Source organism: Semicossyphus pulcher, unplaced genomic scaffold, assembly GCF_022749685.1.
Source record: "Semicossyphus pulcher isolate SPU_LCO1_2020_fin unplaced genomic scaffold, fSemPul1.0.p SCAF_20, whole genome shotgun sequence".
NCBI classification, from domain to species: Eukaryota; Metazoa; Chordata; class Actinopteri; order Labriformes; family Labridae; genus Semicossyphus; species Semicossyphus pulcher.
In genome coordinates, this window is record NW_027211694.1 from 6,322,463 (window position 1) to 6,346,732 (window position 24,270).

The 24,270-nt window shown below is 42.8% G+C and overlaps 1 protein-coding gene across 1 annotated transcript in view; it reads left to right on the forward strand.

Moving 5' to 3' along the window:
- The window catches only part of magi2a (membrane associated guanylate kinase, WW and PDZ domain containing 2a), a 250,336-nt gene that overhangs the window by 184,414 nt on the left and 41,652 nt on the right, over nt 1–24,270 (forward strand). Inside the window, exons 7-10 of the mRNA XM_069670763.1 lie at nt 10,049–10,106; nt 11,098–11,219; nt 14,577–14,759; nt 23,021–23,704. Of these exons, the coding sequence (XP_069526864.1) occupies nt 10,049–10,106; nt 11,098–11,219; nt 14,577–14,759; nt 23,021–23,704 (1,047 nt within the window). The remainder of the gene's footprint in view (nt 1–10,048; nt 10,107–11,097; nt 11,220–14,576; nt 14,760–23,020; nt 23,705–24,270) is intronic.

Consider the following 24,270-nt stretch of genomic DNA (forward strand, 5'->3'; position numbering starts at 1 on the left):
TCTCATCAAACGCTCGAGCATTACCGACGTGTTCCCGTGATAAGTCGGGCCCGCTCTGTCTTGCATGCGGGGTGAAATGCTGCCACACTTGGTGTTGCATCGGCTGCCGACATTTTGCTATGTTTTGTTTACCTGACGCTTCCCGGTCGCTGTTTTGCATGCACAACTCTCAGCGGAGATAGTACGGATTTTGGATGACGTAACAACTCATTATCGACAATTAAATTCTATGGCAACTAATTTTGTCATCGATTTTTGTTGCACCCGTTGCACTCGTTGTCATGAATTGGGATGGGATTATGAGACACGTCCATATTAGAATATGTAAAACACTGCGGGAGACATACACACAAAGGTATAACATTGCTGTGTATTCACCTTGGATCTCCCTCTGTGGTGCCATCTTTAAACTTAAGGTAGAAAAAGTAGTGCCAGCAATACGGCCGCATCTTTTTTCTGCATTTTCATAAGAGCGTTGCAGATGAAACAGCTGCTGATAAGATTCTAGTTCTACAATTAATTGCACAATATGTTCTGATATTCTTCTCTTCTGTAGCATGACCAGCAATGGCCATGTTAGATCACCGTTATATCCCCTTATAGGGGCCTTAAGTTCAGTTTTTCATCAGTCAGGTAGAAGTGCTATCCGTTAAGTTCCCTGATGAGAATCACTTTTCATTCACCTGCAGTTTTACCCTCCCAAAGTCTTTATTTTCACAGCAAGCATTTGTTTCCTCGTGAAACTTTGCAGCTACATGTTGAACACCTGCTTTGTTTAACTTCTTCTTTCTGCCGCATGTACCTCTTGTAGTTATGTGGAATAGTGCGAGTGCAATGAAAGGGATTAGTGTCTCCTCCCCCATGCGCACATGCATGTCTGTCCTTGTGTGCACACTACAACAGGGGCCCACGCATGAAAACGTTGCTCCATAGCACAACTAGTGGACAAAAACTCCACAGGGTTCCTTTAATCATGACATGATTCAAATTACACCTTTGTCATTCTTGTGGATCACACCTCCCTGTAAAGGTGACGCCATTAATCACAAGCTGAGTCACGCTCGCCTCCACACACAAAATAATCTCGTCCCTTAAACAACCTTTTGTTCTCCACTTCTCCGCTGAGAGAGACGTCCTCTGCCAAATCACGTTTATCCACCGACAAGCTCATCATGCCTCTGAAAACATGGCGTGTGACAGCGCCAGTTAGCTTCCCACGGAGCACACAGCGTCCTCTTCTTTACAACTTTGTTGATTGCGTCTTTGATTGTGACAGGCGGGATCGTGATTGTCGTTACACGGACGGGAGAATGTTTCCTCTTGTTGACTGGAGTTTATGAATCAGAGGTTGTTCTGGTTGTGGAAATATTGAGGCTGTTCATCGGCACTTAAAGGATCAGCTCTGAGTCACAACTCATTTTATAAACGTGCTTACTGGAGGAATAAAAGAAAGTGTATTTTTTAAATGGTAGCATTTGTTGGATCTATCCGAAGGTTAGTTTAAGTTTCCACCTGTAAAATTTCTGCTGATCGCCACAGTGGACCTGCAGCCCGAGATAATCCTGAAATAAATGGCTTCATTTTTCCACAAACACCACTATTTATCACCTTGAACATGTTGGGAATTGGATTCACAGGTGGTCCAGCTGTATTAATGTTCAGGTGGGCAGGCGGGCAGCAGGTTCTGTCCCTGCTACACAAATACCTGCGTTTAATACCTTATTTCTTCTGTGGAGAGTCTGCTGGCTTTATCTTCATAACGGCTCCATTCTAACACGATCAAACCAGCAATACGCCGGAGATATTAGAGGACATGCAAAATCATCTCTTTCCGCTGATGTAATATTTCTGTTTATTTTGTCGAGCTCAGCAGCTTATTAAACTCTCCATTATGAGTCAATATTAGAGGAGTGCCGCAGTGTTCTTTTAAGTCATAAAGTTTAGGAAATTATGAAGAAATTCTTCTGAGATGAAAGAATAAAGCTGCTTTTTCTCCAGGGTTAAAGAAGTTGCTGACTAATAGAAGCGGAAAATGTGCATTCCTTAAAGATATAATCGCAAAGATCTCAGTTTCGTTCTCTTTGGCGGCACCTGTGGCGATAAACGGTAATTGCAGGAGCACACTTCCCAGATATCCAGACAGTGTTGCATGTGTGACGTCCAGGGTCGCTTTCCTTTTTAAACTGTTTGCCTTCATCTGAGCGTCGAGTTTGTTTCTTTTTCTTTGGATTTTCACTTATTTTTGAAGTTGTATCTGTAGTCATCCATCTTTTCTTTGTTTGTTCAGCCATAGTAGATTACTGTTTACTCGCAACACTGGCAGAGACCGGAAAAGCAGCCGCTTAGCTCCGCCTACCCTCTCTGGCAGACCAACCACTGCTGGCTGATGGAAAACGCGTCACTAACTGGGCGCCGCTTGTGATTTTCCGCGAATGTCACCCCAGTCTGTAATACTGCAAGGCTTTCATCAGTGGGCCATAGGCTCAATCACTATTGTGTGACCTCATTCGGCGATAAATCATGACTTAAAGTCGAGCTGAAACGGCATTTCGAGAGTACCTAGCTTCCGTATCGTGACTTATATCCGAGTGAAACAGGACGTGCAGGCGGGACATATCATTAGAGGGATTTGATCGGATCGTTGAGAAGTGGGCGTAGACAGACGTTCTCCACAGCGCAGTAGCTAGCTAACTGACCGAGCGTTCTTGGTGCTCTGCGGCTAAATGTTGCAGATTGGTTGAAATTGGTTGGTCCTAGCTTACGTAAGCCCACAGGATATTTTTTTTTTTAGGAAGAAAAAATTTGGCCTATATTGTCAAATAGATGCACAATATTACCGAGGATGTGATCTAAAAGGATTAAAGTGACATTTTTCATTTCACCTCGACTTTAACAGACATTTATTTAAATGAAAATCTTCAAGAATTTTACTTTAATTTAATTTTAAAGTCATTTTACATGATTGAATTTCAAAATAAGAGCCTTTATTCATGAAATATAAATCTCTGTGGGATTTCACTGACACTTCATAAAGGAAACTCCCACAATTGAGGCCAGTTTTACATATTTATGTTTCCAGTCCTTCCAGCTCAGCCTTCAGTTTGAGGTTTAGATGATTTAGTTGGACTCTACTCAAGAGGAGTGGGCTCTGTCGGAGTCTGAACCACTTCCCACAACCACAGGACAACAATTCTTAACTCCTTTTATATGTTCGAAGGTCTGTTTATTGTTTATTTCATCACAGTGTGCAGCCAATTATGTGTTCTTAAATCACCGTGCCTTAAAAACACACCTTGGGTGGTGGATTGTGTGCCAATATTAACCAGTAGGAACTTATATTAATCAATCAGGGGAAGTTCTCAAAGTAAAGACGCTGCTCGAATGTGTGCTGCTTTCGAAGGTGAACCGATAAATGAAATAGTGCAGATTGCAGCAGGAAGGGACTTTAATTTTTGGTGACTACAAAAGGGCTCGAGGTCGGTTTCGGTCAGTTTGCTCCTCAAAAGATTGGAATAAAAGAAGGAAAAAGGGAAATAGGACATGGGTAAAATGAGTTTCCAAAAAAGCAAGAAGTAGAGATGAAAACATCGAAGAAGAAGAAGAAGGGGAAATAAGGTAAAGAACAGAGAGAGAGAGAGAGATTAGTGAGTGTTACAGTGGGAGAGAGAATGTGGGGAAGAAGCCAGGATGCCTCCTGCTGGCTGTAAGCGGCCCTCCACCTGTGACTGCAGGATGGAGTTTGTAGCATGGCTCGAGGTCGCAAACATTTCTCCCCCTCGCTTCAGGGCGTCATCATAAGAGCTCCTACCTGAACATTTCACACCAGCTTGACATTTCCTTCCTGGACGAATGCGGCGTGGCGGTGATAAGCAGCACTGACTTTATGTGGCAGCACACACACACACTTTCTCTCTGTATCCTTGTCCTGGGGAGTAAGCACTCCATCGCAGGCAGCTGACAGAGAGGTTATAGACGGCACTCAGTGGAGCCAAACAAAAGAGCGGAGCAGAGAGACAATCCTAAGTTCAACATTTATCAGCACGCCGCTCAGTGAAAGAACAGCTTCCCCTCTGTGTGTGTGTGTGTAAGACACCTCAGAGCTAACTTCCCCTGAATAGTGGGCGCTGTGGCTATAAGTAACGATCACAGGATCATGGTAACTTATAAAGCAGACAGTAACAGCAGCTGTAGAAAGGGTCATAAAGTCCATGATCAGACTCTGTATCAGTTAGCATCAATATCCATCTTAAGCTAGCTAACTTTAGCTTTAAATACCATAAGCTACAAGTCATACCACTGAGTGTAAGGACCTAAAGTACACTGTGTTTCTTCTTTAGGGCTTTTACTTGACAGAGAATGTGCTACGTTTCTTTTAAACGTTCAATGAATTCTTATACAGTGGCAAGAGACATTTTTCAGCTTTGCTAATAACATTTTATCCAACAACTTTGGGTTTTGTTTTACCTCCTTTCCGTCAGTTACAGCAACGACTGTATGTAACTTTTGAAAGAACATACAGCAAATTAATTTTCTCTCCAACAGAAACAAACAAAAACGCACCATTTCACAGTTTAATACAACTAAACTGTGAGTAGCTAAGTAGCTTATCGTGGTTCATATAAGCTAATGGTAGCAAGTTGCTATTGATTGATGGATATCACTGTCCCAGGTGACTCCTCTACTTGTGCCACTTTAACTGTATGTTTTAGCGCCTTTCTAGCCTGTAACCGTCATGTCAGCAGTTATATATTCTTGCTTTAAGTATGCAGCTTGAACCATCAGCGCTTAGCTTAGCTTAGCTTAACTACAAGACTGTAAGCAAAGAGAAAGAGCTAGCAAGGCTCTCTCGCTACACTGTAAATTCTAACCTTGGGAAAAGTAAGTAAAAGAACTTAACTGTGTCGAGTCATGCGACATTGAGTAAGCCGTGCTTTTTAAAGATGTGAGTGCTTAATGTCTCCAAGTACACTGTTAAACCAACTCTTTTATTTATTGTTAAGGTAACTTAAAATAATTAAGTACACAGTACCCATTCCATTCAGTGTATTGAACTTAAAATGAGTGAGTATTTTGAAGTAAGATGAACTTAGTGAAGTAGTTTATCTCGACTTAAAACTCTCCTGTGTCGACTCATTTCAACTGAGGAAACCGATTACATTAAACCTTTTAAGTTGCATTAACACAAAACAAATAACGTAAAATTCGGTGTATAAGACGCATTTTTGAAACATTTTTTTTCATCTATTTATAGAAACATTTTCAGTTTTTTTTCAATAGCTTCCATGTCATGTGACCCAGAGTCCTCAAATCAATGTCAGAAGTTAACACTCACTTGGGTAAATGAGACACACCTCATTACATCGGATTTAATTGCTGCTCATATTTTATATAAATATTTTTATGTAAAAAAAAAAAAATTAAAATTTTCTAACGGACATGCACCGTCATGATCGCCATTACTATCGCTAGCCACCACACTTCTTAGACTAAATGAGTTAATGTAACTAACTATGATCACTTACTGTAACTGTAAGTGTCCAGAAATGAGTATCACTCAAAATAATCATTTTTGCGTTACTGCTAATTCAGTGGGATGAGTTACGTCAAATAGACTGCTAGTGTAAAGTTCAGAAATGTGCACCTCCTGTTCTCAGTTATTAACATGTGAAGGAGTGCGTGTAACCTTCTTTTTAACTTTGGAAAATTGCCAGGCTAGCTGTTTTTAAAGTCTTTCGCTAAGCTAGGCTAATCACCACCTGGCTTTAGCTCCGTACTTCAACACACAGACGTCGGGGAACCAATCTTCTCTTGTGACTTAAAGAGTGAATTATATTTTCTCAAAATTGTGCACTTTTCCGTTGAGAACACACTCACATTTTTAAAAGGAAGAATCAAGCTCATTTTTAGTTTCACTGTCAAAGAAAGTGGTTTAAAAAAGATAATCTGCTCTATTGGTTTACCTAATCCTTACAATCTGTCTGACGATCCGACCACTTTTGTTTCTGTGTTCCCAGATTTCAGCACTAATTTGTTCAGTACAATGTGATCATGACCCCCCTAGATTTATCCTCTCAGTGCTGTGTGCAGCTTGGCTTGCTGAGCCTGTTCCCTTCCCTGTCGAGCGGAGACATTTTCTGTCTCCCTGCAGCTCCTCCTGTGGACGTTTTAATAGAAAAGCTTTTCATTGGAAGGCTGCGCAGCTCCACGACAGTCCTTTGATCTCCTCTGTGTGTGTGTGTGTGTGTCTGTGTGCCACTATGCAAAATCACCAAGAGAGTTACTGTGTGTGTGTGTAAAGTAAGTAACATAATGTGTGTGTGTGTGTGTGGCGGCCAGTAAAGGTGAGAACATGAAACACTCTCTTTCATATTTAATGAGTGGAGATGGGGCAGAGGAATGTTGCAGTGTTCGCAGGAGGTATTCCCATGGGCTGTCAAGCTGCTCGCAGCACTCGATTATATCACTCAAAACCATATGTGTGTGTGTCTGTGTGTGTGTGTGTGGTAAATATGCATTTTAGTGTGCAGAGTGTGCAGGCAAAAAATAGTGTGTCCTACTAAAAGTTTAATCGTTTGTTTTGAGGGGATGGGGGCAGGGGTTCAGAGGAGCATATGGCACATGCACGAGCATTTTTGGAGATTTCTGCTCTGCATGGGAAGACAAATAAATAGGCCATGCATGACCGTACAGTGCATTATGTAAGGGATAATGTACAAGGAGCAGGTCATTATAGCTATAACAACCTGCTTCTTATGCATTATCCTGCTTATTACACGGCTACTTTCTAAAGACAGCATAATTTGACACAAAATTGGGACTTGGAAACAATATAATTTAATTGGTGGATTTAAAACGATTTGATTTCTTCTGCTTAAAAAAATAGTCCCAAATTTACCGAACTTCTTCCTGCAGATTGATATGATTAGAGTTAGTCCTCAGCATCCCTAGCTATCGTCTGTTCTTCTTAACAGTCTGTTATAGAGAAATAACAGACCTTAAAATACCATAATCGACCAATCAGAATCAAGCATTTAACATAGACATAGTCGTTGTGTGTTTCTCGCAAGCTGCAGCAGTGGGGACGTCGGGATCGCTCTGCTTGCGTCCCTCCCTGATTCAGAAGCATTCTCTCTTCTCTTATCTCCGCTCTCATCGTGATTTATTTCACATTGTCACTAATCAAAGCTGGTCTGAGTCTGAGCTGAGCTGCCCTGGAACACACTGTCCCCCAGCTCCGTCTACATTCAGCTTAGAAGCTACTTCAGCAGGAGCCTCTAACGCTCTGTACCCAGCCGGTATTGAACGATCATGCTATTATGCTAAAGCACTACATTTGGGAACATGCTTGAAATGCAAATTTTCGATATCCTGAAAAACAAGCAGAGGAACTCTTTGCAGACACGTTTCTCCGAGTGTGTGTTGTGTGAGTGAGATGTGGGTAAAAGAAAAGAGGAAAGGGCAACTTTGAAAAAGCCGTCCAGTATGACTGATGGCTGTCGGGTTTGAAGATCAGCTTTGATCACCTGGAACAAAGGCAGCGTGTTCTGCAGTGCGGTCCACGTACAGGAAGGGGCTGAGAGAGCAGAAACACCTCTGACTTTGCTTCATAAAGTGTGTTTGAAAAGTTAGAGGCCACTTTGGAAATGCCAGGTTAAAGTTCTCTCCTGTTTTAGTGTTGATCCGTCTGTCCACCAATTTGGTCCAGACATAAATATCCTAACAACTATTGAATAGATTTAAATTTTGTACAGACATTAATGAATATTAATGACTTTCGTGATTCACATTTGACGTCCCTAGTGTCTCAAGAACAACTATATATTCTAATATTCTATTCTATATAATAACTAAATATATTCAATGTCCTATGAAGATAAATTCTAAAATCTTGACCTGAAGTGACCATTTTTTTCGTGCCACAATGAGGACAACATTTCTGATTTTTCTATAGTTTTATTGACGAACAAATATGTTCAAAACTAGCAAATCCATTAGCCTCAACTGTAATTTGTCTTTAGCAAAATTTAGCTTACGTGGGGCGCTGGTATAGTTCAGCAGTTGAATCCTGCGTCCTATATACAGAGGCTACAGTTCTGGACGCTGCAGCCCAGGGTTCGACTCCCACCCTCGGCCCCTAGCTGCGTGTCATCCCCACTCGCTCTTCCTCTGTTTCCAACACAACCCACTGTCCTTTCTTTGTCAATTAAGGCAAAAAGGCCCCCCCAAAAATAGGTTATGCTAGCATGCTAACAGGTTACATATCTAGCAAGTCTCACCAGCTAAAAAAAAAAAAAGGTGATGCTAGCATGCTAACAGGTTAAATATTTAGTAAATCTCACCAGCTAAAAAAAAAGGTTATGCTAGCATGCTAACAGGTTACATATCTAGCAAGTCTCACCAGCTAAAAAAAAAGAGGTTATGCTAGCATGCTAACAGGTTAAATATCTAGCAAGTCTCACCAGCTAAAAAAAATAGGTTATGCTAGCATGCTAACAGGTTAAATATTTAGTAAATCTTACCAGCTAAAAAAAATAGGTTATGCTAGCATGCTAACAGGTTAGATATTTAGCAAGTCTCACCAGCTTAAAAAAAATTAGCTTATGCTTGCATGGTATAAGGTAAAAGCAACTCTTCTTTGCTTCTTTGTGGCAGTTTGACTCTGAAGTCTTCTGCCATTGATGTATTCTGAAAAGATAATGATGACCCAACAGTAAAAACGGTCACAACAGAGATGTCAGAGTGAGGGGGCTGCACATGGACATGCACCCCGAGCAGATGGGGGATTCAGTGCCTAGCTCAAGGGCACTTCGACAGTGCCCACGAAACGAACTGGCACCTCTCCAGCTACCAGCCCCAATTCCATGCTTGGTCCGCACTGGTTCAAGTCCTAGTACGGACTCCGGTTCCCAAGCCAAGTCCCTACAGACTGAGCTACCATCTCCTCTTTGACTTGCATACGTAGATATGTTTATATCCATTTCTTCTCACATACTTTCTGTTGTTTGATCCGCCTTGTCTTGTCAGTAATTGACCGTTGTGCACCATTTATTCGTAAATGCATTCAGTGTTTAGCTTTTAATATTCGGAGTCAAACTGTTAAACAGCAGCAGAAACACGAACCACTGATACAGTGAAGGTTCAACACCCTCTGGGTGCGTGCATGTTTTAGTCGAAGCTGCTAATCTATGCAAAGTTCTCACATCAAAACACAATATTTACAGCACGGAGAAGATGCAGAGCATAAATATTTCACAGATTTAGATTCAGCCACTAGATCTATCAAAAAGTGGGGTTAGTTTGCAACTTTTTCTGGATAGGATGTATTTGATGTGCAGCTTTAAAGAGAAAGAAGGCTCCTTAATCAGTCACTGTGACAAGTTGCTGTGAAAACACATTTTTTTTATCTTGTCAACATCAAATTTAATGAAATATAAGGTTTGAGAGAATTCTCAAGACAGCAACAGCAAATCCTGCTAATTACCAGCAGTAAAGTCATGCTGTTCACTAAAAAAAATAAGCCTTTTATTTTTGTTGAAGAAACATTGGATGTGTAAATATTAGCTGTAAACATTCTCACTGGATAATATTCATAATAAATTAAGGTTTGCCTTGAAAATCCAGCTATAGCACCTTTTTTATCACAAATCAGAAGGTGTCAAATTTAAACTCAGGAATCCAACTAATCAGTGTAACCTGTGATGTTTTTTCGTGTAACTGACAGGAAAATGTGGTCCAAAAATAGCATCATGAGTAAAAAATGTAGTAAAGAGCAACAGCTTTGAATGAAATGACTTTTTATCAGCTTTTATTCAAAGATCTGTTTGGTTCTCTTTGGCGGCACCTATGGCGATAAACAGAAGACATGTATACAACTATGCGCACAAGACAGAACCTGCACTTTATAATACTTTAGAATAATGTATGTAAGTGTGATGCTGTAAGATGATCCCTCCACTAATGTGTTTCCATGCAGGATCGACGACCTGTTGAATAAACAAACCGTCCATTATCGCCGTCTCACCGCTGATGTATTTGTCTTTTTTCGCAGAGCTTCCGTACGGCTGGGAGAAAATCGATGACCCCATTTACGGCAGCTACTATGTCGAGTAAGTCGGAGGACATCTTTAATATGTAATCGCTTTATTAATCATATTTATTAGCGGCTGCAGCCAGGAAGCAGTCGCTCCCTTTTGTCTCCCTCATGTCTGCCGCTGTTTGTTTGCAGGCGGGGAGAAGTTTATTTGTTTATTTGTTTGTCCATATTTCTGTGTCTGGACGCTCCTTATCTGTAGATTAGCTCATGAGCAGAGATTAACGTCTCTCGCCTGCCCCCTCTATTGAGCTGCATGTCCCCTCCTCGCTCAGAGGTGTCATTTCTCCGGCTGGGCGCTCTCTCCGCCTCAGGGCGAGGGGACGGCGTAGGATCTATTTTTAGACAGACTAGGGGAGTGATTCGGCTTGACTTTGCTGAAGAGAACCTCCAAAATGACGCTCCCCCTCTCGAGATGCTCTTATTGTCTCGCTTTGTCGTCACGTACAACCCATGAAAGAAGTTTCCAGACCTTGAAGTTATGTAACTGTGTTAAAAAAGGGTGAAGCTGTTTTGTAATTAGCACCAGTGATACTTGGGCGCTCATTAAAAGATAAGCACAGAGGAAAAAAAGATGGTGTTTATGTGAGAGCACAATACAGCCTTAAAGAGTGAGGGGAGTATCTAATGACGACTAATTATTTCACACTGGAAAATTACTGTATTTGTAGCTCGTCCCCCTTGCAAACTAAATTAAGCCTGGCGTGGGACGTTAAAGGCAATCACTGCTTCATGTTTAGGTTCCCTCCCAGTCACTGATTCACACAACTCTGCGTATAAGACGAGCTGAATGTGGTTAGAAAAGCTCAGAATGGGTCGTTTGTTCTTCTTTCACTGAGCCGTTCTGCAGCTCTGTTACGTAATGTGGGGGACCGAGCGTTTAATTAATCATCACAGCAATAGCTGCTGTAGTGCCAGAATTTTTTAGATCTGATCTTTGCCGAGAGGGTGGCTCGGTTAAGTGCAGCGGGAGAGTCTGAACTCTGTGTTGTTTTTGTTTTTTGTAGCCATATAAACAGAAGGACCCAGTTTGAGAACCCCGTCCTGGAGGCTAAACGGAGACTCCAGCAGCAGCAGCAGATGCAAAGCCAGGGTCTGTCCTCACTGCCCCTTCCCACCATCTACAGAGGTAAGACCACCACGCTGGTGAGGAACGCCGCTTATGTCACATTATTAGGGAAGATAGTCACACTCTGTATCTGTCTGTATGTTTGTAGAGAAGATATTTAAGTCATTATAGCGAGAGCTCAGTCAGTTTCAAATCAATCATCTGTCTTATTATGTTGTTGACCTTTTCAAATATTGACAAATGTCACATGGTCTACTGTTTTGTAACCAGTGCTATATTGAAATTAGCAAACAGGGGGAATAGTTGCACTCAGATTTTTGTGGATAATGTTCATGTAGCGTTAAGCTTCGCATAGAAAAAATCAAGTTACAAAACTGTCACAAATTGAGGGAAAAAAACAACTAATCAGTGAATTTTAGATGCTGTTTTTAATATAACTGAGAGCCACTTCTGTCTGACGTCTGTTGTATGTAACCAAGAAATTATATAAACATTTACTACAGTTTAACAGGTTTCTAATAAAATAACTTTTACTCACCCTTACCCAATTCGAAACATGTCCAACCTCTGATTTTATAGGTGTAGTGGGGCACCTTTGCAGCTTCAATACCAATCAATAGCACATAGAACATATTTCAATAGTGATGTTAAAGTGCTAATCTTGAAGATCTCTGTTTGGTTCTCTTTGGCGGCACCTATGGCGATAAACGGTAATTGCAGGAGCACACCAGATATCCAGACAGTGTCACATGTGTGACGTCCACGGTTGGCTCCACGGTGTTCCACGGTCACTTTCCTTTTCAGACTGTTTGCTTCATCTGAGCGTCGAGTTTGTTTATTTTTCTTTGGATTTTCACTTAATTTTTTATCCGTATAGCGCCAAATCATAACCAGAGTTATCTCGAGACGCTTTACAAAAAGAGCAGGTCTAGACTGACTCTTTGTTATGTTATTAAAAGAGAGGCCCAACATGAATCACCATGAGAAGCACTTAGCAACATTCGGCACATTGGCGAGGAAAAGCTTCCTTTTAACAGGCAGAAACCTCGAGCAGAACCAGACTCATGTTGAACAGTCGTCTGCCTCGACTGGATGGGCCGAAGAGTGGGTTAGAAGGAGATGCAGGATAGAGACAGGCAAAGAGAGCAGCAACAACAACATATGTTCTTGTTACAACAACAACAACAGGTAATACATGCTTACATACTCGCAACACTTGCAGAGACCGGAAAAGCCGCCGCTTAGCTCCGCCTACCCTTTCTGGCAGACCAACCACTGCTGGCTGATGGAAAACGCGTCACTAACTGGGCGCCGCCAAACTTGCCATAGACACCCAGTCTGTAATACTGCAAATGCAAAGGCTTTCATCAGTGGGCCATAGGCTCAATCACCATTGTGTTACCTCATTCAGCGATAGATAGAGACTTAACAGACATTTATTCAAATGGAAATCTTCGAGACTATTACTTTAATTAAATCTTTATACAACTGAAGTTTTATTGTTTCATGCATATCAAAATGGCCTTCTGTGGTTCATAAACTCTTAATTTTCCAACATATTTCACAAACTACTGATAAAAAGAGTTCTTAATTAAACTTCAGAACCAAACTCATTCATCATCCAATGTTTCCTTCTTCCCCAGGCTTGTGAGGCAACGTGTAGCAAACTAACACATCAATATCGAACATCATTCCAGTTTTGCTCCTATATTTTATGTTGTTTTCCATTGTATATAAATGACACTTTTAAATCATGACTGTATGTAGAAAATACTTTACAGGATTTAATTGTTTCAATTCGGAAACGTGATGATCACCAAGAGGGGTTACAACCAGGCATGATGGTGCATTTTGTTGGTTAGGATCGGCACCAGTGCTTCTGTATGTTACTGCAGCAAGATACAAGTGTCCGTTCACTCTTAATCTTTGGACAAACAGCAGGAGGAGCCTCTTTCTGGTGGGTCTGCTAATAATAATGTTAATAATGTCGTATAAATAGTGAACATGTGGGCTTAAATGTGATTCACTGTTGTGTTTAATGACTGGTTTGTTGCTCTCCAGCAGCAGCAGGATGCTCTGCTAGAAAAAAACTGTCTGGACTGGTGAAGTGGAGGTTTGTTGCCATAGTAACGTAGTAGTCCAGCGCTCTGAGTCGGGAGCCTGTCTCCGTGGTTACACTCTGTGTACAATCCAGTGAGGCTTTCTCTCTTCCTCTCCCTCCCTCCCGATTCCTCCTCTTCCTCTGTTTCCTCTGAACTTTGATGCCAGTGGAGGATGCCAGACCCTGTTCCACCCTCCCCAGACCCCCCCGCTCCCACCTCGTTCAGGTCGGCCCGGTGCCCGAGCGCTGCCACAGCCTGGGCGACCTCTCCCGCTCGCCCACTCAGGGTCGCAGGGCCGCCGCGTACGCTACATCGTCCTCCGCCAACGTCTCCCCACTGCGGCGCGTTCTGACTCGGCGGATGAATATGTGCCCCCACCAACACTACCACCAGCAGCATCAGCAGCAGCCACTTCACACCTCCGCCTGCACTGTGGTGCTAGAGCAGCCTGTGTGTAGCCCCGTCTCCCTGTGGCACTTTGTCAGTAAGTAGGCCAAGAGAGACGCAAAGGAGGCTGACTGCCGCTCTCATGGCTGCCTGCGCTCATTTGACTTACTGTAAGCATGTTCGCTCGCAAAGCAAGCTTCTCCCTCCAGGCAGTCAAGGGATTTGTGTGACGAGCGTGTACCATGACATGTCTTATTGGCTGGCATAAGCAGGCGGAGAGTGTAATCACTCGGTCTGTGTCTGGACCAGTGACGGCAAACAATGTATGTAAACTCTCGCACCCTAGCCACGTCTCCCTGGCTAGGTGGAAAGATTGGAGACTTGGTTAAGTGTGACTAAGCTTGTTGGCTGAGATCCTGTCATTCCTCCACACGGCGCCCCTCCTCCAGCTCCCCCTGCTGCAGAAAGCTCCCCGTTCTCCCCTAACCCTCTCGAACATCTTCTCTTGGACCTTTTCCCTGATTGACAGCATGTCATTTGCTGAATTATGCCGCTTGGGATGGGACTGAAGACCTGCCCCACTGATGCTCTCCGCACCCCTTCTGCCCACCATTTCCTGGAAGAGAGATAAGTTTAGTATATTTGGGTGTAGCAGAAGGGATATTGCAGCTTTACCTTGCACGGGAGCCAAACCATTGAACCACACCTGCACCTTTCAGCACCAAAGCCCCACCTCTCTCCAAATCGCAACATCATACCCTGCTAGTTTTCCTGTGGCTACACCTTTATCTTACTGGATAAGCTTTACCCATGCTCCCACCCTGTGAGCACCGCCCCGCACCAGCTTCCTTTCAATCTCTGCTTTAAAGCCTGCACAGTGTCAGCGTTTGTATTTTGGTTAATTGTGTGCTTTTATGTCCTTTTGCAGAGAAGCCGCTGTTCACGCGGGACCCCACTCAGCTCAAAGGCAGTTTCTTGTCCACATCACTCCAAAAGAGCAACATGGGCTTCGGCTTCACCATTATCGGAGGCGACGAGCCAGACGAGTTCCTCCAGGTCAAGAGCGTCATCCCTGATGGGCCCGCCGCAGCTGATGGGAAGATGGCCACAGGTAAGCCTCAGGCATGGCTGAACACACAACCCGACACTCAGGTGAACTGAGTTAAACTGAGTGCTTTACTTGTATTTATCCAGGAACTCTCTGTAGGCACCTGGCAGCGTTAAAACACCACACGGACACAAGAGACACAGTCAATGAGCAACTTTCACTTGTAGCTCAATTAACAAGAACGAAAAGGCACAAAATACACTTTTTATTGCTTATTTAAAATGATTTAAAAATGAAAGTATCACACATTTAGGTAGTACAGATACTTTAATATGCAGAACAAAAACAGCAGGAACTAGAATTACCGCCTTGCCGTTGTATGTCTCCACCAACTAGTCAAGGTGAAGTTACATTTCTGTCTGTGTGGACTCTACATGTTGGAGTTATTAAACAAAAGGTATTAATTGTATGTTTTGGCGAAATGGAAGTTAATACTATCGCGACATGTTTGATTCCAGTGAGAAATATGCAGCCCTCACTCAGAGGCTATTTTTCCAGAGGAGGAGAGAGTACTGATAAAGAGCTTTGACACATGATGCAAAAATCATCACCTTAAGTTCAATATTAGCGAGATCGAAGAGCTTCTTGTGGATTACCAGAGGAACAGGAGGCCCCCTGTCCGGGTTGTCAACCAGTGAGAGGAGGTGAAAAGGGCGGATTCGTACGAGTACCTTGGGGTCTAAAATAATCACAGTGACCTTGACCTTTGACCTTTGACCAGCAAAAAGTAATCAGATCATTCTTGAGTCAAAGAGGACTTTTGTGCCAACTTTGATCATAATTAGCGTAGGTATTCTTGAGATATTACCAGAAACGTATTTTGGGAGATTACAGTGACCTTTGACCTCTGACCATCAAAATGTAATCAGATCATTCTTGAGTCCAAGAGGATGTTTGTGCCAACTTTGATCATAATTAGCAAAGGAATTCTTAAATTATAAACAGAAATGTGTTTTGTGTGGTCACAGTGACCATGACCTTTGACCTTTAATCACAAAAATCCATTAAGTTCACCTTTGACTCCAAGTGAACAGTTGTGCAAAATTTGAAGAAATCCCCTCCAGGCGTTCCTACGATATCGAGTTCACAAGAATAGAATGGACATGAGGTCCCAGTGACCTTGACCTTCGACCTTTGACCACCAAAATCAGATCCTTCTGAAGTCCAAGAGGACGTTTGTGCCAACTTTGATCATAATTAGCGGAGGAATTCTTGAGTTATAACCAGGAACGTGTTTTGTGAGGTCACAGTGACCTTGACCTTTGACCTTTAACCACCAAAATCTTTTAAGTTCACCCTTGACTCCAAGTGAACAGTTGTGCAAAGTTTGAAGAAATCCCCTCCAGGCGTTCCTACGATATCGAGTTCACAAGAATAGAATGGACATGAGGTCACAGTGACCTTGACCTTTGGCCATCAAAATCTAATAAGTTCATCCTTGAGTCTAAGTGGACAATTGTACCAAATTTGAATAAATTCTCACAAGATATCATTCTGAGATATCGTGTTCACAAGAATGGGACGGGCGGACAGACGACCCGAAAGCATAATGCCTCCGGCCACAGCTGTCGGCGCCGCAGAGGCATAAAAATCCAGATAATTAATGAAATCTCTGTAAATGTCATAAAACATATTCTATGTGTCCTGAACTCAACTTGCAAAAATATGCAAATTTCTCGTATGCATGCGTTGTGTGCATGTGTGTTTGCAGGTGCATCCTACTACGCTAGCACTGCGCACTCTGAGCTCTGTACCAGAGTGTATGTGTGCGCACATGTGTGTGCACAAGCTGCAGAGATTTGTTCCTTCCATTAATCATTGAGGGGACTTTATGAGCACCATAACTCCTGGCTGTGGCCACATGGGGGTGGAACTGCAGCACAAATACACACTCGCAGCACACACACACTGGGACGGACCAGCTGTAGTAAAGGTCAGGGGAATAGAGCTCGCAGGATTGTCAGTGCTCTCAGCATGCAATGATGTTTCTATCTGTACATGCAGGAGCAAATGTGGAGCTCATAGTGGTCATTCATCATACGTAAAGTAAGCTAGTGAGGGAGGGTTCTCAGGAGAGAGAGTCTTCTACAAAATACTTTTCAATAGTTCTGTTACACTGTAGTTGTGTTAACAGACTTCTTTCTGGTTTTGGTTAATGTGTCGGTGCAGGAGTCTAAAATAGATCCCCTGATGACTAATAAAGCTTGTCCTGACAATACTGCATATAAAACATTGTGGGTGTCTCATCTCTCTCCTCTCCTATTCTTTTAGTATTCCCCTCCATCTTTCATGTATTCTTCCCCCAGAAATAACTGACAAATCCCCCTCACATCTCTTCTATCCCGCTTCCATCTCTTCTTCTCCCCTCCACCACGTCCTCCCTTCAGCTCGTCTCCATCTCTATCTCACCACTCAGCCTCCACCCCCCCCCCACCTTGCCTGCCAGACTTTGTGTCCTACTTCTGCAGTAACAGAGCGAGCTCGATCACAGCAACTCAGAGACGAAATCCAGGCCTGCGGAGGTGTGAAATTCCCAATTCCAGATAGATAATTTGTGCCGTTCTCTCCTCATGACCACTCCTGGCTGTCTCCACCACACTATTACACAACCAGGGAAAACATGCTCAAGCGCTTATTATAAAGGTTCTTTAAAGTATCTGATTCGTGCAGGGTAGTAAGTGTGTTTAATAGAATCTATTTGGCTCTGTAAGAAATACGGGATTTATTAGCTGTGATATTTTTGGATTTGTGTGAAAATACAGAGATATGAGATGCAGTAGCTTGAAGTGGAGAGGCTTAGTTTTGATGCCAGAGGCAACATTTGATTTGAAATTAAGTGGGTTTGTTTAAACAGCATGTTACAAACTGGAGAGTCTTACTGCTTCAACTCTCATTCAGTAAGACCGGGTAATTAGACTGAACTGTATTTATACACGCCAGTATGTGTTCTATTCCAACAAGATAAGACATTTATACTGATTTGGTGCCATAACTCATATTACATTCTATATCAGTAACACTGACAAAAACACACTCTTAAAATTAGCCCTAAACATTTAATTCTTTGTAGATTCCTGAAGGTTTAGCTAAGCATTAGCTGATTTATTCTAGCATGTTTCAACTGACTAAATGTGACATTTTCTGGTAAAATTATTTGAAACAGTGGATCCACTTTGTCAGACAAATCTAGACAAAAGCAGGCTAAAATTTCTGGCCACAAAATACAAATTTTGACCGCTAATATGACCTGGTGTTGCTAGCTGATTTTGTCAGCTCTAGCTAGCTAATTTAGCTTATGTTGGCTTTGTGAGTTGGCTCAAAAACACTGCTGTCTTTTTTCTGTTTTTAGCTGAAATATGCACTGCTAAATGATATTGCCATAAAAGAGAGCGGCTAAAGCTGCATTTTTCAGACAATTACATTATTTTCATTTTTATCCTAGTAGAAGACATATAATGAATCAGAAGTGTTCTTGTATTTCAGCTAGCTAAGTTAGCTGCTTAGCTAACCTTTTATTTTTAACTTCAAACAGCATGTTTGCCATTTTAACATTACAATGGAAAAAACCTTTCGAATGAGGACTGTGTGTGTGTTTCAAACACGTATCTTAGATAACGTTTGCTGTGGTTTAATAAAAAAAAAAAAACAGTGCAGGACAGAGCTGCCAATAATAGCATAAACTCTGTTAGCATCCAAGACCGGCTTCAACACAGTGGGGAAATACTACGCTATAGATTAACAGTAGCTTTTTGTGAGCAGGGATTATTTAAATGTAACCTGTAACCCCACAAACTGAGGTAGTTAGTTAATGACGTGTCTCTTTCCCTCACACAAAGTAAGCTAGTGAGCTGGACATACTAACGATTGAATCTTAAAATAGGGAGATAAACACTCCACACTCTCTTCATTTTTCTGATGTTTTTCTGGTTTGAGAAAGGCTTAAATAAGACATCTGCCTCTGAACCATGCCAAATCACACTCTTAATACAGCCCCATGCATGCTGCTTCGGCTTGTCAAGAAAAAATCCAAAGCTTGACAGGCCTGCTGAGCCCGCTTACTGTTTTTAAGTTTTGTCTGCACAATCTTCAAATATTCCCACCATTCTTTTAATTACACCTGCCTGTCTGACTGAACCGTGATGCACTGTGGATGACTTGTTAGCCTGTTTCTAAGCCTGAGACACAAACAAACACACTCTCACACACAAAAGACTGCAGTCTGCAAACGCTCGCCCCCTGCTGAGAGTATAAACGTCTCTGTTTCGTGGCCTCGTCTCGGCAGGGCCGCAGAGACCTCTCTTGATGTCGACAGGATCTTGAACACAACCATTAGCTGGAGATGAATATGTCATAAAGAGTATGCAAGGATGGGACAATGAAAGATGAAGTAGCAGCGCAGGCCTTGGTCCCAGTGAGTGCTGTGTTTACAGTTAAGGTCAGCGTGATTTAGAATATACAAGGGGCCTACAGGCGGCGTTATAATGGATGGAGAGAGAGCTATTTGGTGGCCATGAGTACGTGTGTTACTCGTCCATTTCGCTGCACTTAAATGCACCCCTGTGTTTGTGATCATGTGTGTTTATTAAGGGTTATTTTAACCAGGAACACATATTTTTCTCCTGAGCCTCCTGAGAGGTTTCTATTGATCAGAGAGAGCTGGTTTTAGATGGATGTTTAAAGTCGAGGTGAAATGAAAAATGTCATTTTAATCCTTTTAGATCACAGACCCGGTAATATTGTGCATCTATTTGACAATATAGGCCAAAAAAAATACAGAAAATCCATTTCTTTGTATTCTCATATCAAAATCCGATCAATTTGTCTTCCAATAAAACTAAATTTCACGCGTGCTTACGTAAGTTAGCACCAAACAATTTCAACCAATCAATCTGCAACATTTAGCCGCAGAGCACCAAGAACGCTCGGTCAGTTAGCTAGCTACTGCGCTGTGGAGAACGTCTGTCTACGCCCACTTCTCAACGATCCAATCAAATCCCTCTAATGATATGTCCCGCCTGCACGTCCTGTTTCACTCGGAAATACGTCACGACACGGAAGCTAGATACTCTCGAAATGCTGCTTCAGCTCGACTTTAAGACTTTTCTGGATTTTATATGTGGTGCACACGGCATTGAAAAGTTAGACTTAACACGTCTTCCAAAGCACACTGTTAAGAGATCATTTTTATCAAGGAAATGCTGAAAACTTGACACCTTGAGGGGTCACAAGATGAATATGAAGGGTTGTTGCTTTTTGCTTTTATTGGACAGGACAGCTGAAGAGAGACAAGTAATGTGGGAGTAGAGAGCGTGGGATGACATGCACCAAATGATCGGCAGACCAGGAGTCGAGTCGAGTGCTGTAGCCTCTGTACATGGGGCATCTGTTCTACAAGCTGAGCCAAACCAGCGGCCCAAGCTGTCTGATGTTTAACAAGTTAGAAGAAGAGCAAAAAAAAAAAAGAGCTCTAAAAAATGTTATTACCATCAGTACTTGTAGAGACATTTTTCTTGTATTTGACCTCTTAAAAATGACTGAAATTAAGAACATGAGTATGAAAAATCCTTATTCATAAAGTTCTCGCTCACAGATCATTTTAAAACACTGGATTTCCAACAGAAAAAGCAGGCTGCAACAACTTTGTCAGTTGAAATAACAGCTGTTGCTGGTAGATGCTATCAGCGTTAGCAACAGTAGCTAGCTCATTAAGCTAACGTTTTCTCCAGGAGTTACTTGTTAACACAGTCTCTGACAGCCTTTTCAGGTTAGATTTAACTCTGTTTTTCCTTTTGAAGTCCTGGATATTTTTTTTCCATTTCAGACCTTAAAAAATGGACTTAAATTAAATAAAACATGAGGAATCCTTTTTACTTAAGGTGCCCACCGTTTGTAGAGATGTTTAGCCTTTGATGAGGAATCATGAGTGGAATTTGGATCCTTTTTAAAGGGCCACAAGTCTAAAGGGTTGGGTAAAATCCAATAGTGTAACTTTTAAATATTGTGAGCACCAAGAATTAAATTAAATTTACCACCATTGTACTGAAGTAGTAGCACTTAGAGGCTTATATCTCTAAAGCTAGGCTGATAATACCAAACGTTCTGCATGACAAAGTCCCGTTAGAGGTAAGAAAAAAACTGATTCTTTACATATAAGACGACATGCTACAACATGTGTCTTTATGTTACTTCTTTCTCTTCCTGTAAAACAACTTGATGCCCTCTGTCTCACCGCATCTCCTCTCTGGTCATAACGCATGAGATCTGCGGGCACGGCGAGGGCGCCGCCAGGTCACGGCACCGTCATTTGTTTTCTGCCAGTGTGTTCAACTATTGATTCTGACACCGGCGCTCAAGGCAAATGTCGCCCGCGTTTACCCAGATTAATTAAAAAGTCCCTCACGTCGCAGCGCCTCGAGGTGCGGGCTGGCTCTCAACACCTGCCTCGAAACTTGGAAAGCATTTTCCTGCAGCACACTTTACAATCAGAGAGCATTTACAGTGATATCTTAACTTCCTTTTACCTCGGCTGTTGCTGCTCAGAGAGGGCAGCGGCTGGGCTCCACTTCAACAATCAAATCAGGAAGTCAATGCCATGTTGTTTTAGAGAAAGTGTCATTGACTCGGCCATTAGAGCCGTTATAGCTTCCTGCTCACGTTCAAGGAGAAGTGGGCAGGATGGAGCCGCTGGTTAGCAAGGTGAGGGCCAATCAGCGAGGCACATGCTCTGCTTATTAATGTAAAAGGATCTTTGTGTTTCTCTCCTTGCAGCACACACTTTGTCTCACTCTGCCCTCTCTGGAACGAACGCAACAACTTTGCCTGCAATTACGAAATAATTGTTTTCATTATCAACTCAGGTAATGCTGTTTGTCAGACTTTAGAAAGGATCGTGCCTTGTGTTCCCACTTGCATTGCGTTTAAAAAAAGTGCGTGGTGCCTGCACAGCGGCGCACAAACACTATATTTAGTAATCTGGTGGAGACGAAGATAAGCCTGTATGTGGAGTGGGAACATTTAATTGTCAGCCTGGGTTTTATCTACAGTGCATGCAGTATATTGCAGAGAGCAAATAAAAGCACTTGGCCCCATAAATGGCAAACACTGTAGCCACTTGTCATCAGCACTATTTTACACTGAAAAGGCAGATAAGGCATTATCTGTGGTTACGTTTATCTGTAGAAATGGTTTATGGCTCTGAGGGAGGGAAAGTGCTGATGTGCTGCGCAGCTGATTTGCTACTAGAATAGCTGTAAGTCCTAAGATCACTCTTAACAAGGGTTCCTTTTTCTGGTCTCTTTGGTAATGTAAATGTATACCTGCATTTTAGTCTGCACGTTCTAATTCTGAGATAAGTAATTGCCTTCTAAAGCAGCCATTAATATATGAACCCTGTTTGCTTTTAAGTACTGTAAACATCCATTAATTCTCTGGCATTCGTTCAACTACAGCTCTCATGAAGTGGGGCAATTATACATCATAACAACTGTCTCCCTTTTCCATGATACCCTCTAATGTCATCCTTCCAGTTGTTTCTCTGCACTGTTCATTCTTCTTCCCTTAATCTACACCAAATTTGCATCACCCGACACAATATCATTTCCTTTCCTGGACACATTTTACAATCAAAACAAACGTGACCCGTGCCTGAGTGTGCGGCAGCCCTGCAGGACTCACAAATCTGTCTGCAATTTGCAAGCGACAATTAAAAACAGGCCCCCGATCTCAATCAGTCAAGCAAGTCCCATTAACTGGAGAGGGACTCGGATTTGTTGGAAGTGGTGTGTGTTAAAGGCCAATGATATTAAATAAACAATGATTTTACATCGTTAGCTTGCATGTCTAGGGGGGGTCTTGGTAGCCCAGTGGTTGAAGCCAATATAATAGTTGTGTTATACCCAGTGTGAGGAAGTATTTCCCATTGTTTTCTGTCTCAAAAAAAGGCCCTAAAAAAGCTGTCTTGAAGAATTGATGAACCCCCCCTTGGACTGATGCTATTATTTTGAAGGACTGGCCCCATTGGCCACCAAGTCCTGAGATTTGGTGGCCCAAGTAGATTTTTGGGGGCCAATTTTATGTTGATGAAAATACAAAAAGCAATAAATGGAAAGAGCCAGAGCATCAGACATTTGGTAGCAATGGTGTGAGGGAATTGGGATGCTGGTTGAACTGGTTAGTTGGGTTGGTAAGGGTTGAAGTATGGGGACAAAACTTGGTGGCCACATGGGTAGATACATTGTAACCATTGACGGTTTTTTTGTCTGCAGGTGACGTCATCGTCTACATCAACGACGTGTGCGTCCTGGGCACCACCCATGCCGACGTGGTCAAACTCTTCCAGTCCGTTCCAATCGGCCAAAGCGTCACCCTCGTCTTGTGTCGCGGCTACCCTTTGCCCTACGACCCTGAGGAAGCTGGCAACACCAACAACAACACCACCACCACAATCATCTCCCCGCTGGGCATCATGGAGCAACGTCCCATCATGGTGAACGGCAGGACGGGCTACGACAACTACCTGGACTATCTCTCCCGCACGGCGCGCTACGTCACCGACCCCAGCCAGGACCAGGTCAACGCCCAGCAGCAGCTGCTCACCCCTCACCCGGGTGACACCCACTTGGACGGCTCGCTTCCTCCGACCACTGGCACCACGCCTCCTGACAGCGTCTCAATGGCGTCATCAGGGGCGACCCAAGGGGAACTACTTACCTTGACCATGGTGAAGGGCGTGGATGGTTTTGGATTCACCATCGCGGACAGCTCTACCGGCCAGAGAGTCAAACAGGTGCTGGAGCCTCAGGGCTGCCCGGGCCTGTGCGAGGGCGACCTGATTGTGGAGATTAACAAGCAACCGGTGCAGGGATTCACGCACACGCAGGTGGTGGAGCTTCTTAAGGAGTGTGCGGTTGGAGCGGAGACTTGCCTGGTGGTTCAGAGAGGTGGAACAGGTAAGACCGAAGCCTGAAGGTAGGGATGGTGTTTAGGATCTTTGGCTCAAGATAAGCTCTTCTCCATATTTACCTTTCTAGCTGCATCTGTCGCCTGTTCATCAGTGTCACCTTCTGCTGTTATAGCAAAGTGTGTCTGTGTGTACCAAAGGTCACAAAGGTCACAGAAGCCTTTCATGCAGTCCTGTGGTTTCTCAACAATGGCTGACTGATGCACAGCTCCTCTCACGTGTCCTTCTTGGAACCTCTTTTCTCTACTCAGGCAGAAAACTTCCTTCTCAGTAGACGCCTCTTTGCTCTGCTCTTTGTGGTCAACAAATACCCTGTGATTACAGTGCAAGCTTTTTGCATTTTGGGGTTATTTCCGTTCAAGATTTTTTTGTGTTTCCTTATGTCAGTTTCATATGTTTGGCAAATTTAACCTCCTTCTTGGGACGGAAATAAAAGCCTCAAAATCAAAGCATGTCAAAAGTAGCAACGCTTTTTCACCAAAAACACTGGTAGACCGCAAATGGCTCTAAAGTGCTCTCTACCCTGTGTTTTTCTGAATGTGTGGCCCTCTGACA